At 37.6% G+C, this 15,146-nt stretch overlaps 2 protein-coding genes across 3 annotated transcripts in view; one reads left to right on the top strand and one right to left on the bottom strand.

Moving 5' to 3' along the window:
- Positions 1-9,267, bottom strand: part of LOC121305029 (clathrin heavy chain 1-like) — a 19,785-nt gene extending 10,518 nt beyond the window's left edge. The window contains exons 1-8 of one of the 2 annotated variants that reach the window (XM_041236521.1): positions 9,031-9,267; positions 8,468-8,470; positions 4,842-5,110; positions 4,056-4,217; positions 3,821-3,934; positions 3,488-3,661; positions 502-699; positions 86-286 (exon numbers count right to left, since the gene is read on the bottom strand). In XM_041236521.1, coding sequence (XP_041092455.1) covers positions 86-286; positions 502-699; positions 3,488-3,661; positions 3,821-3,934; positions 4,056-4,217; positions 4,842-5,110; positions 8,468-8,470; positions 9,031-9,187 — 1,278 coding nt within the window. In that variant the 5' untranslated portion in view covers positions 9,188-9,267. The remainder of the gene's footprint in view (positions 1-85; positions 287-501; positions 700-3,487; positions 3,662-3,820; positions 3,935-4,055; positions 4,218-4,841; positions 5,111-8,467; positions 8,471-9,030) is intronic. The other variant, XM_041236522.1, reaches the window with a different exon arrangement.
- Positions 9,268-13,737: 4,470 nt separating this feature from the next.
- The window catches only part of c41h11orf54 (chromosome 41 C11orf54 homolog), a 5,191-nt gene continuing 3,782 nt past the window's right edge, over positions 13,738-15,146 (top strand). Inside the window, exon 1 of the mRNA XM_041236596.1 lies at positions 13,738-13,744. Within this exon, the coding sequence (XP_041092530.1) occupies positions 13,738-13,744 (7 nt within the window). The remainder of the gene's footprint in view (positions 13,745-15,146) is intronic.

The following is a 15,146-nucleotide window of genomic DNA, read 5'->3' as shown; positions in this document are numbered from 1 at the left end:
AACTAATTTCACCTAGAGTTGGTACTTTGTATTTAACAAATGTAACTATTTAGCAGAAAGCACATTTTGTGAAGTACGTTTTTACCTTGTCCTCTTTTAGCCACTTTTCCAGCAACTGCTTGCGACCCTGCTGAAGCACAGGCCGACACAACTCCAAAGACTCAAACTTGTTGAGCTGGCCCTGATCCAGCAGGATCCCAAAGTACTGGAGCAATGGAGAAGTCTGGCCAGGCTGAGCAGGAACACTCTGAAAACGACGGATGGTGTCCGGAGTGCGCAGGATTCCCTAAAGTAAAAAAAACAAAAAAAAAACACAAGCTATTAAACAGTCCGTCTATATACACCTTTATATAATCAGTCCCCATGTTTACTGCAACTAACATTGTTTGCTTTATAAAAACAACATATAGCCTGAAGTTATATCAGCAAAATGGTCATAAATTGGTCTTTAAACTACAGAATGCATCAGATCTATGATCGCAAGGGTACTGAAGGTCATACCTTTGGTGCATTTGCTGCTACTTTAGCTGCCTCCGAGTAGTTGCCCTGGGCGAAGAGGTTGTTGAATTTCCGGGCAAACAGTTCTTCCGCTCCGGCCAGGTTGTTGCGGACCGCCATGCGGAGGGCAAGGTCAGGGTTCTGCAGCACATTGGTAATGTAGGGAATGAGGTTCTCTTCCTCAACACACACCGACAATACCTGCAAGAGCACACAAAGGGAAACATTAAGGCTTTGAAACTCTAGAATAAATTCAGTAATTTTGCATTCAAGTCATTTATTGAATCCCACCACAACAAGGTCACCCTGCATTGGTCAGATTACCTTTAAACCTATGACTAACCAAAGACAACAGACAGGTCAACATTCTCCTAACAGTTTTGCTTAAAACATGCAATAGATTACAGTGCAGACACCACACTTTAAAAGGCAAATTAAAATTCGCAAAATTGGAAACTTATTATTGCAGAAATTGCATGGCAGTTTCTGGTTCTAAAAGATAATGAAAATATCTATCTTGGCAAAGGCAGATTTCATTGAGAGCATTCATCTAGCCCTTACTGTAACTAATCACATCCTTTATATATCAAACCATTTCTTCAAAAACAAAGCCAATGAGAAGGTATTTATTTTTGTACTAAATGGCAAATTTGATAAAACCCAAGGATCCTTGCTCTGTTGAGCAAGGGCCTCAAGATAACAAGGACTTTGGCTGCCTCGGCTGTTAAGATGGATGAATGAATATATTCCTTATACAGCAGGTGGCAGGATAATGCTTGAGAGAACAAATTTACAATATGGGTCAAATAAAAGCTGGTGAGATGGAGGATCAAAGGATACTACAAAATAAAAGGTTATTATTGCTCAGCAGTATGCATTCATTCTACAATCTGGCTTTTGGGCACATTTCCATTATCAATGGAGAGGAACTGAAGAGACAAAAAACAGACAAAACAGAAAATAACCAACCTATAGAGACTTAGTCTTAATTACTACAAGCCAACATATTTCCATTCCTAACAAGATAAGGATTAAATATTCTTCACAAGATACTGTAGCGCCGAGCACAAGCTGGAATCAAACCATAAAGGAAACCTTTACTAAATGGGTCATAAATGCTAATGAAAACAGGCCAAGGTTTTAAACAAATATTTACCTGGCATTAACACACACATTAGTTAATATTTTTCCCTCCAGAAGTTTATGTTCTGAAACAGTGCTACATATATTATTTTGTATGTACAGTTAGAACACATTACTGTAAATGCAGTATCTTCCTTTTTATGCAGGTCTACATGACATGCAAAGATGTTGTCAGGCCGATTTGAAATGAAAGCCCAAATCCCTATAAAGATTAAGAGACTCGTCACTGCCTCACATGGCTTGTCACGTGCTAGTGTGTACTGCGGGTCATACTACTGCAGTTATTGAGAGGGATTCCTTTATCTCAAGGTCATCTCAAAGCACAAAATGCCAATCGCTAATGTAGCAGCCAGCATCCTTCATATATTAACAATGCTTATACAAAGAAAACAGTAAAATGTAGGTTTTCTCATTTGCTTAAAAGGATTATCAATTAGGGGTGCTAGATTGTGTTTAATTTAATAAACGTTTAAACTATTAAATATATAGTTTAAACATTAAAATAAAAACATTTTGAAAAGATGCTGTGTAAGGGGGGTAGAATGCGCCTCGTTGTGCGGTCTTGACATCAGGAGAACCGGAAGTCTGCCATCTTGGGGGAAGTGCGTAGTGACAAGGACTGAGCATTTTTAAATAAACAGCTTTCTATAAATTACCGCATTTATGTCCATAAATAAGTCTTTTCATCGACTTTACTAACCTCAAATGATATCTGTTAATCCATTCGTGTAATCTCAGTCACAACAGAGAAACACGTTAATAGTAAAATTGGTTTAAATTTTTCTTAAAAAAAAAAAAAACTGGAGTAGCTGTTATTTGCAGACACCCGCTTCTTAGTATTTGACCTGCACATTTTTGAAAAAGTTTAAACAATTAAGCAAAATTAAAAGCGTTTGACACTTTACGAACGTTTAAACTCTAAACGATTTACACCCCTATTAGCAATAATTCTATATTACATATCTGCTAAATTACATTGCCTGAATGCATGGCAAATTAATATTCCAAACAAAACAGTAATTTTCAAAAACAAAGCTACAGGGATGACTATTATAAGCCTAGTGTTTTAACTGTCCAACGGTGTCCACTATGTCAAATCCCAAGTTAACAATTGAAATCTTAAATTTATTGCAACAGGCCTGGTATGAAGATAACAATGTAAAATAGGATTACTAGGCCACCAGAATCCTGCCTTGGAGCTTTCTCTAAGCAGTGTACGATGAGATCTATCCAAGTACAAGATCAACTTTCTTCATCTTGAATATTTAATGGATCTGTGCCTTGTTAGAAAATTATTCATCAACCAGCAGGATCTGGTGTCTCCGAATAATGAAATGAAACAGTGGAAGCTTTTGCATTTACTAATGGAATCCTACCCTTCTGAATGCCAACTTCTACTGTAAGGCTATAACATCCATAAAACTAAATAATCAGACCTCTATGACAAAATAGCGTCCTTCATTGCCCAAAGAAATGTGATCTTAATTAACCTTCCAGGTCTAGTGATTAGGTCACTCATCTAAGTAACAAGGAAGAGTGGTAACCTCTTGGAAAAGCACTGGTGAAGTGCCAAGCTGGCAGCTATTAAAAAACAGGTTTCGGCAGACCAACAGCCACAGTGAAGTTTGCAGAATATAATCCTCGTCCAAGAGGATTAAAGCAAGAGACCACCTACATGTCAGGCAAATATACAATACAGTAACTTATTATCTGCGTTAAATGAAAAATATTTCCTGCACTTACAAACAGACTTAAAGTTACGCATTAAGCCAACATAAGATGCATGGCAGTGTTTAAACAAGATGTTTTGGATAGATGTGAAAACTAACTCTTGAACAAAGTGTACCTGTCCTTTCCTGTTGACTCCAATAATCCCAGCAGTAGCTTCATGGGGTGCAGTAACAAAGATAGTCTCGCCACTGATCCTGTTCATGTAGATACAGGTGCCTGTCTCCAAGTCATACAGGTGGATGTAACCGTATTTGGTGATCAAAAATACAACATCTTGCTTTGAACTTATCTAGAAAGAAAAAGCGACATGACATTTAAGTATTTATTTTTTAAACAAACAAATGCACAGACACACCCTTTTGTTGTAGGTAATAATGGTTAGGGAAGCACATAATTAAAAGCTGACCAATCTTAGAAAAAGCGTTCTCTACCGTCACTTGAATTTTACCTGCATTGCAACCGGAAAGTCATTCTGTGCCTCAGGGGGGAAGAAGACATCAACTGCTTTCTTTGGAAATGGCTGGTTCCCTGCTGGTGGCGTGCCCACTTCAATGATGTGCAACTTCACACACAAAAATAAAAACCCAGTAGACTGTTAGTGGAAGCAAATGAAACAATACAAGAGCCAAAGCTACTGCTGATGCTGCTATACAATTACTAGTGAATGCATCAAGGATTCCTACCTTTCCTCCAGCTTGTCCTCTAACAGCAAAACAAAAGAGAGTGGACTCCTCTGCATTCCCTTCCATTTTAAACTGAGCGAAGCCAGCCGCGTGCCCCTCAATGGGCTGAGACACCTTCCTGTCCACAGAGTAGAGCTGCATTGCACCCACAACACGGTTTTGCTGACACAGGGAGGGGAACACGTATACAAAGTTAGTGTGCCAAAACAGAGATTACACCCACTTACGTTGCTCACTTTTAAAACCAGACCCATTAATAAACAGACATACTTGAGAAATACATGCTTAAGATTCTTTAACAGAAGGCACTCTTCTGCTAAAATGGGGGCCCTCGTTATGTGATAAATGAACCGAACAGGAATGTGAAGATTAAGAAATGTTTAGTTGGCATTAAGGGCTCAAACCAAAATCGGTATCATTTTCAAGTATGTTATGAGCAGCTCCAAACAGTTAAACAGATCAATGAGAAATATGCATGTGTAACATGGTACATTAGTAACATTAACCCCGCCACCACAGCTGCTACAAGAACATGCAATAAAAATTTTGGGGAAGGTAAAATGTGGAACTTTAAAAGGATAACATACATATGGATGTATAAGGATCAACTATCAGGTGAACACAATAATAAAAAATAAAAAAAGGATTTAGTAAATTGGAAATACCCACAACACAAAGGTGCATTTAAAAGAGCAAATGAATAGATGTCTGCCAACTCTTCAACCTTGAATTATCCTGAATACCAATTTGGTCGTTGCAGACATTGTTTCACACCCTACTCAATACCTGTGCTGAAATGCCAATGAGAAGCAGCCACTTCTGCTTGGCATCAGTGCGGTAGTTGATTATCTGGCAGCCTGCAAGACTGGAATGTCTGTCAAACACTTTCATTGGCTGGGAATCTCCCTCCATGCTCCAATGATACACTGCGTTGTCTGTTACCAGAGCAACCGTGTTCAGAGAGATCCACTTCCAGAAGGTGACGTCATCGGTCATGGTGTGCGCCTTCATCTTGCTCTTCATCTCAATGTTAAAAATCTGAAGAGTTTTTGCAGCTGCAAGTCATACGAAATACAGGTCAGTAGAGACATCCACTGTTACTGAACAAATGAAACAAAAATAAATAAAAACAGCACAACAAGACCACCTACAAACAGCATATCTGACTTTCTTCCAGAGAGATATATCAACCAAATTCTACCTGAACACCAAGAGTCAAGATAGCAATATTGGTAACCATGGTTTGTTGTGCATCAGGCAAGACATCATGACTTAAAACACTGTACTTACCATTAGTTTTTATTTTATTAAAGCACAGCAAATGTTTATGAACAGCTAATATAGTCTACACATCTGCATTCAGTTCAGTAGAATTATTTCACTAATACAGTGAATGTTACTCAAAACAACTGAGAAACTGCATAGGTTGAAGTGGGGCGAGTGAAACTCCAATACTGAAACATAGCTAGCAGTGCTAGTTGCAATATAGGATCATCATGATACAAAATCATAATCCAGGAGTTGCCCACTTAACCAATAAGAATTATCTAAACCCTAAAAATGTCTGTATGTGAACAGCGTAGGTGGTACTGAATGTTAAGACCCACTTGTAATCTTGCTGCACACTTGTTCGCTGGACTATAATATAAATTAGCCTACATCAAAAAGTAAAAAATAAGATGCAATGATGTTTTGACCAACAAGTTATGTTGATATTTTGTTAGAGGAAAGTTTACCAGCAATTGGTATTCTCTGTGCATCAATACCAAGTCATTAAAATAGAAATTAAACTTTGATTTAAAAAAAAAAAAATTGTTTTACAAAATCAACATACCGCATTCCTTCGAATTACCACCCTCAATTTGAGAAAAAATAAATATGCTTTTACAAAGATACAACCTCAATTATGCTGTTGTATCATACAAAACTGACACAAAACAGTGTTGTTGTAGATTAACCACGGAATTTGTTTTTGTGCTGCATGCTGTATAATACTTAAGATGGCGTCTCTATAACCAAGCAACTGACACCTGTTTCTCCCAATTTGTGAACCGTTGTATTGCTTGGCATGTCGAAAAATACGGGGGTCTGATCAGCATTTCCGATCTGTCCAAGCTGGTACCGTTACGAAATGCTGAAAAACTGTAAAAAGCTTATCTTGGAATTCCTCAGGAAGCTAATGACTTTGAAAATGCCTGCCTATATGTCATGGATGATTGGAGTTTGGGCAGTACCGTTTTGGTTAGTCTTGTTCTCAGCAGTAAAATACACATGGCGGTTTTGTCGCCTGTCTATTGTCACAGTTTATTATTTATTTATTTATTTATTTTTTACAATAAACAGAACCACTGTCAGCCTCGGTCCATGCCAAAATAATAAACCCCTTTAATCAGTATTTCTCTTAATTTGTTTCGGTTACTCTGTCTCGGTCGTTTCCACTACCCTGCCAGAAGGTACTCCGATCTGCTATAATTTTCAGTTGGTATATGCTACTGTAGTCCATAACCCACACCCCCATTTACATTAACTGCTTTTCAAAGCAAGACTCGCAGAAGCAAATAAAACCACCAGTCCTCCTCCTGCTACTGTCTCACTGGACAACAAAAATCTCCCCGTATCTGGCACGAAGGCTCGCACGATAATTCATCGACGATAATCGCGTCGCATATGGTGGACTTTAGTCACTATTGCTGCTTGGGTATTCGGGCAGACGTCTTTGTTCGTCTTTTAAAAACCGTTAAAAAAGTGAGTCTTAAATTCAAAGGAATACGGTAAAATCAGGAATGTACATTACAATATACCGAATAATGATTTATCCATTTCTTGATTTTAAAGATTTAAATGCACCCCCCCGCCCCCCCAGGTTCTTTAAAACACAAAGTAGGATTGAAACCAGACTTGTGCCTGAATGCAGATTGAAGGCAAAAGCACAGCAGGCAAACACTGTCACAGGAATGAAAAAACAACACACTGGGAATAACGTCAAGACAAAGGGAATTTATCCAAGAATGTGTGAAGAAATAATACTAAAATGGACAAGCTGTACTTGTTTTGCTAGCAGCGTAAACTATGCATCGTGCTGCTGATTACATTTCCCAGTTTAAAAATAGTCCAAGTAAAGCAAGTTTAACGGTACATTTTGCTAATCTGATTTCTTGAGCTACTTCTCAGTACAAAATACTTTTCGAAAATGAAATGAATCTAACTACAAATAATGTAGCTATCTATGTCCTGAGTAAGAATGGCAATCTGCTAATACGTCTTCACAATAAAAGAGTGAACCCCTTTATTGTTTCTGCATTCACAGCATCAGTATTAGCATAACTTTGAAAGTGCGAATCTGTGGCTAGATTGAACAAATGACTATATAATTGCAACTCTAAATGTTCAGATACAACTTTATGATGGGACTCAGTTATGTTTATTTTTAGTTTTGTTTTTTAATCTGTTTCAGACATTTGATGTTTTAATGGGGTGAATTAAGAAATACTTTTTAAAAAAATCACAACAATATTTCAATTACTTTCAGGGTCTGAAACACCAACACGTTCATTTGACAAAATGTATCTTTGCCAATGAATTAAAAAGGTTTTTCATTTCACCCCCTGCTTGAAGGGCCAAAAGGGCTAGATTGATGTAGAAACACAGAAAGGGCGATGCAAAAATATAAATCAAACTACATTTGAGTGAATTAAAAGAATACATTAAATATATTCATCCCAGACATTTACAAAATCACTTACAACTAAATCAACTTAATGCCAACATTCAAGCTATAGAAATTGTGAAAGTTAAGTCCTGCTTATTATTAAATGTACAGAGTGAAACATGCATTACGCATCATGTCAAATGGCTCTTTGCTACCCACTAATAAAATAAAAACATTTCAATTTAAAAAAAAAAAGTGTTAAATTCTACTTGCAATATTAGGCACAGTGTGGGTTGCTAAAGCATTGTATGCATTTTAAAAACAAATTAAAAGAACGTAAATAACTATTTCTAACACTTCAGATCATATACTTTACAGGCTGGATAGGTATTGTGTTGCATACAGTGTAGGAGAAAAAACTAGTGTAAAATATCATCTTTACATATTGCTAGAACACTAATATATGGGTTGGTGGTGGTCAAGGGTCAGCTATGATTGTTTCGATCAAACTTGAATAGCACATCAATCATGTAAATCAGTATGGCAAAGCATGAATAAGCTTACAGCAGATCCAACCATCCACATCCAACACCCTTTCCTACAATACGTTTGCAACTTAGCTTTTAAAAGTAGTTTCACTTTAAAAAAAATAAAAGGATCACTACTATTGCATATACTCAAATGCATTTTATATTAAAATGAATTTTTTTAAAACCAGGATTATAACTTTCACAATTCTTTTTGTACATAAATGTTAACTCACCGTCTGCATACACATAAGAAAGCGGCAAAAAAAAAAAAAAAAAAAAAAAAAAACAGACAAAGCAATTATGACAGCGGGACAAAATTCTGAAATTCAAGCATCACAACAGACTTTTTAACATATAGATTTACAAATGTTTGAACATCAAGACTGGCAGCTAGTTTGCCAATTCAAAATAAAATTACTTTACAAAACATAAAATATAAACTACTGCACACAAAAGAGGGATGGTGCAAACAAGAGCGGAGCCTACATAGTTTGTGAACAAAACATCCTTCAAAAATTGGAAATGCAACACACATTAAATTATGCTTATTGCTGGCGAACCAACAGAAATTGCTCCCGATCATTAAGCCTGGTAACAAAATAAAATAGCATTAAAAAAAGCTTTGCTATACTGTTGGTAATTACCTCAGCAAATAAAAGCACAGTCACTCAAATGTTACAATCAAACATGAATTAGTAGCTCTCAGGCCTAGAGGTGCTTTCCTGAATACCCGTGCTTCTAAATATCCTAAACGCACTTGCGCAGAATCACTCAAGAGAAAATATTCCAACCCTACCTTTCAGTGCAATGACTTTGCTGGCAGGGTTCATAATAGCGCTGTCAGCAGAGATCGGGCGGCGAATAGGAGTGTTGGGGTCATTCATATCAATAATGACCACCTGGGCCTGGTCCCCAACCTTCTCTCGGATGCAGATGAACTTGTCTGACTCCATAGTTAAGGTGCTGAACCCAATGTTTGCTGGGTTGATCCCCAGGTTTTGGAGCTATGAAAGAGAATGGTAGACGGCAATACAGTCATTTTTGTTATGTTCTTATGTCGGCTGAACATCCTTCTGTACACCACATACACTTAAAAAATAAAATCCATGATAAAGATTTTACCCAACATTTTAGTTAACTAATCTGTAAGGAAGGTCAAGGTTGTTTTGTCTTGATGGAATCCACTTCCAAGAGATTTTTTTTTTTTTTGCCACACAAGCATTGCTGCAAAGCTAATAACGAATCAAGCGAGGGCTTCACTCAACACTGGTTGAGTCAGTGTGCAGCCTCCATTGTTGAATCCTAAACAGTCACATGTTATAACCTGCTCATAGCAGGCTTTAACAATGTGGCAGCAGAGACTAACAAATGGGGCTTATTTTGTAAACAGCACCGAAATTCAATGTTTAATTCCCCATTAAGCCGGGTATGTTTAAGCATGTATTTAAAAACATGTGACAGGTCACCAATTAAACTAAAAAAAAAAAAAGTGCTATTCATATTTCCTTTGGACTTAGTACTTAGTGTGTTCAACTGTATGGCAAACCCAGTGTGGCTGCTGGCCCATACAGATAAAAAAGGGTGTGCACTATTGTGCCTTCAAAGCAGAATATGAGGAGTTAACCTCTGCAAAGATGGGCCTGCAGGACCTCAGATTAGAGCTTCCATGACAGATGCTTACGAGGCAGAACACCACTGTAACAACACACATTCTCAACACTATTAAAATGGAAGCAGTACTATTTAACACTTCATTGAACTGCATGCTTAATATTACTACAAGGAAAAACACAGCATCAAGAACTGCACATGTATGTACACCCAACTAATTACGTTTTGCTTCTATCCCAAGATGATAAAACGCTTTCAAAAACTGAGGTTTTCAGTTCTAAGCAAAGCAATCAAGTCTGTAGAAGTAGATTTTTCGGGACGTAGAGACAGCTACTTCTGCATCTGTTTATGGAGCAATTGCAGAATTCAAGTAGCCCTGTGCATTTCGATACAATTGCACACACGGACAAATTCAAAACCACAAAGTTATACCACCCTTTCTCATAGGAATGTGTGGCTTTAAACAATCAATAGGCGTCAATCACCACACCCTAGCCCAACCCGAATTCTTTACTGTTAGCATAGCAGATAAAAAAAAAAAAGTACTATTATGGCCTTTTTTTTAAATGTAGAAGAGTTACTATATGTCAATTAAAACACTAAGAGAACTCATGGTATATGCTGCAAGATTATCTACTTCCTGGGGACAGAGGAAAATATGCACTTGTAACAGGGACACAAATTTAAATAACTATAAAATGTTATAGTGTTTAACCATTGCCATATTAGCAACATGTATTTAGACTAAATACAAATCTGTAAACAGCTAATAAATTTGCCGACAAACCTAATTCAGACCTCATGTTTTTTGTGTCAGCTCTTGCATTCATACATTCTCATAAAATATATTTTACAGCGTTATACATTCAGTTAAATACATTTCTTTAAAAAAAAAAATAAGTCTTACTTACTCTACAGAATACTGATACAGTTTATTATCACACTGGTATATTTTGTCACCAAGAGGGTGTTAAATGTAACTCGGGACACCAAGCCAGCCTAGCGTCTTAATACCAGCATATTAGATCCCTGACATTCGCCATCTCCCTGGTGTCCCTAACAATAAAATAAACATCTATGCTGCGCTCTGTTTTCATAATACACATTGGGGATCTGCTCAAGTAAAACATGACCGTAATTGTTACCCCAGCATACGGCCGTGCATCTACTCCGAGAACGCATGTGGTGATTGATACACAAAGGAGTATTTCTCCCCTGATAATTGCACTTCAAATATTCCATTAGGAGCCATTGGATTTTGGCCCACAACAAACTAAACATAATTATGGTAGTTTGTATTGATGATGATCCAGTGCAAAATAAATAAGAAATCACAGTAAATGTGTGCTGAACTGGTCAAATCTGACTTGGAACACCACTCCCACATCTAGGGATTCATTTTCTGTTTAATATTACAGTTATGCTGCAATTCCTTTTTTTTTTTTCATAGCTGACATGCAGGCTTTTCTGAAAAGTTAAAAAGCAAAACAGCATAGTGCCACCTTTGAACGATTCTGATTTTTTCATCACTACAAACAATCTAAAAATGAGGAAGATACTGCAACTATTTCCTATTGGCTAGTGTCAAAAGGTGATAAAAGAAATAGCCCAGATTCTCAAAAAATGCAGACTGCACACAGTTAACTAATGGCAGATGTCAGCACACACAGCCATTTTACAGCAGCACTGCTAGATTACACTCAGCAGTATCCAAGCGACACTAGCTTTCAGATTTACTATACATAATCACTGCCATTCCTAGCAAAGAACACCACCTGCTAAAGGAAAAGACAACATCAGATGTGACATCACTGTCTATGCAGTCCTTCCGATTGGCTGCAGGGAATCCTTATTTCCAACTGACATTTACTTGAGGGACTCCAGTTATATGCACAAGTAATATCTTCCGATTAAGCACAAACAATATTAGTGCAATGCATTTGCTTTGAGCCAGAAATGATTCATTGTATATTCTGCTAAATTTAGAATTCTGAACATCAATAAACTAAAAACTACAAAGGGATCTTTCCATTTTGTCTAGAAAAGAAAATGTTATTAGAAGTGTGCCTATCACATTATAAAGCAATATAAATACAGCTGTAGGGCTGTATTCAGAGCATCCAAGACAGAGATTAGAACCACATTTCAGACAATTTAGGCCTATTTCCAATTCAAATGCTGTCAACATGCAAATATTGGCATTACAAATCTTTTTTTTTTTTTTTTTTTAAATATATATTAAGACCTACACTAGAACCTCACAGTTACGAATACCAATCCTACGCACTGACCGGTCTACCGAACACTCAACTTTTAGCCAGCAGTATGCGATTGCTCAAACATGTGGGCAATGCAACCAGATAGGCACTCCCACAAGCAGCGTGCTGGTCATGGAGAAGGCAAATTACTGTACCAACAGATGTATCCATACAGAGGCGAGTCACGATTTCAAAGCATGTATTGGCAATTTTACAAGGAACATTTTAGTTTTAAACAAAGCACAAGCCAAAAGGAGGCTGAATGAGCAAGCTGCATGAATTCATTTAAAATAAATAAATAAAAACTAGCTCTACATTAACGCATGTTTTCATGGACATTTAAATCTGTGTTTTTTTCTACATTGGCAACCTAAATTTCCATTTATAGTACCAATTAAAAGTCTTTATGACCATAACAATATCCAGTATTGCATTACTATGCTGTATCTTGTATTATTCACCAGACTGAGGTGTTCACATTAATTATCTATCGAAAACTGATTGCTTAGAAGTGTTATTGGTATGGTATGTATAACTCATAATGGCTAGCAGCAGGGCTGTCTGGTAATGTCCAGCACATCAGGACAAACTTGAAATACTGCTTCAGTGCTATAGCAACTGCATACAGTATGTAAATGACACACCAGGGGTTAGGCTACATTTTTTATTACAATGTTCATTGACAAGTGGCAGGAGGACAAAGATGAATCTCTGGGGGCATGACACAGGGGACCCAATACATATGTTTGTAATCTAATTCTGTAATTCTCTCCGATATGCCTCTGGTACTTGATTTTACTATTTGCAAACATATTTCAAATTAACCTTTCAGATTCCAGTGACCAGTCAAAACTAGAACCAAGTTTTTGTTAACAGAAACGTGCATCCCGAGGGCGAAAGAATGTAAAATGCACGTATCATAAAGATCTTAACTGAATGTCGACTTTTTTTTTGTGGCAGTTAAGTGGTTAAAAATGACTGGACCGCAACTGTGTTGTGTGTACCTTTATTATGGATAAAACACCACAATGTGTCAATGAATGCCAATGTAAAAAACAATGGTAGAGACCTCTGCAGCGAAAGTGCATTGTAAGAGTTCCGTTCACATCATTTATTTATCACAGCACTGACTTATTAACCGTTCTGACATTTAGTGTTGTTCTGAAATGCCAGCACTAGGAATGTACAGCACTGAAGATAAAGCACCTTTTCACGTCACTGTCTTTGCTGCAACTTGAGAAAGCGTTGGGTGACCACCAAGGTCGAATTTTAAACATTTACATTTCTAGACTTGCCCTTAAACCACTGGTACAAACTAATTGCTTTAAAAAATAAATACGTATACTGTACATGTTTAAATTTTCCAGACCACACTACTAAGCAGTGCAATCCCAAAACACTTGCTATGAGATTAGATCTTTGGACTAAAACAATATACATATTTTTTTAGGAAGCATCAAAGCGCTATTTTACACTGCAAATTGTTTTTGTTTTTTTTGGAATCAATAATTATTTTTTCTAGTTTTCTCCCCAAATTTGGAAAGCCCAATTATTTTTATTTCAACCCGGCTGACGGCTGCCACCCCCGCGCTGACTCGGAAGAGACTAAGACGTCCGCACGTGTCCTCCGAAACATGTGCGGTCAGCCGTCTCCTTTTTCACTCTGTAGGCCCGCCATGCAGCCACCTCAGAGCTTCAGTGTCAGAGGACCACGCAGTTCTGGGCAACTTCAAGGCAGGCCCGCAGGCTCCCGGCCAGTCTGCAGGCGTCGCTGGTGCGCAGTGAGCCGAGGACACCCTGGCCGACTTAAGCCCTCCCCACCCAGGCTGCGCACGGCCATTCCAAACTCAGAAACACTGCTTATTACAGCCCGTTAACTGGAGCACTAGCAGAAATTAAACCATAAAATGTCACTATACTCTACTATTAGAAGTAAAACTGCATTGCAAACATAGGTCACCAATCCCAGTTTTCCATTCCTGAGGAAGTCATTTAGGTCAGCAGAAATACATATATTCCTCAAATGGTAAAGCTCAATCTACAAGGAAGGATGTTTAAATGCTGAGCCTGCAGCTCTCCTCAGCAGCAACAGAACAACAGGAAGCCAGACATTGTTCCTCTGGTTAAAACAGTTTTACGCAGGCTCCATTCAATCATGTAAGCAGAAACAAAAAAAAGAGGCTGGCAGCTAATATGAACTATCTATGAAAAAAGAAAAACTGGGATTTTAAGTGAATATAAATTAATTACTTATTTTACAATATCAAACAAATAAATCATTACAGATTCTACAGTACTACAAATACAAGGTCTACATTAACTATAGGTATTTACGATGCTTCAAGAAATCTTGCACAGATTCTCCTGTCTCTCTTGTCAATCTTGTGACAATCCCTGGAACACGAGACACGAACATATGACCGAAAGGTCATAGGTGAACGTACAAAGTTCCAACATAATTTCATACCCTCTCAGGTAATATTTTAACAAGAAATTAGTGTTCCCTTAATGAGTTATCTTTATTGAAGTCTTGTTACTGTACTGGTTCATAAAGGGCAAGCAAAAAAAAAATACCAGGTAACCAGTAACAGTCTGTAAACCGAAGAACCTGTGAAACATAAAATATTACACCTGGTGACCTTCACAAGTACACATTACATACAAATTAGCATTATTAATGACTCATTAAATTAGACAAGGGGGTGAACTATGCATCAACAACTGCTGCAGTCGCTTACACTAGGACCTCAATTTCACGTCTCATGCGAAGGATGTTGTGACATAACAGTATAAATCATCCTTTAATTGTGAAAAAAAATGTCTACAGCAAGAAAATCATTTTAGCTTCATAGGCCTTTTCATTCTCTGTTGCATCCCATGCAGTTGGCTACAGCCATCTGCCAACCCGTCAGTACAACTCTTGAACAGCAGCCACATGCAGTTGGCAATAGCATGAAGCCAACCACTCGCTTGATTACCAAGCCCTTGCCATGTGCAATCAAGACCAGAAACTCAGGATACATCAAGCACCAGCAAGACCAGC

The sequence above is a fragment of the Polyodon spathula genome, chromosome 41 (assembly GCF_017654505.1).
Source record: "Polyodon spathula isolate WHYD16114869_AA chromosome 41, ASM1765450v1, whole genome shotgun sequence".
Classification (NCBI taxonomy): Eukaryota; Metazoa; Chordata; class Actinopteri; order Acipenseriformes; family Polyodontidae; genus Polyodon; species Polyodon spathula.
This window is presented reverse-complemented; position numbering and strand designations above follow the sequence as displayed.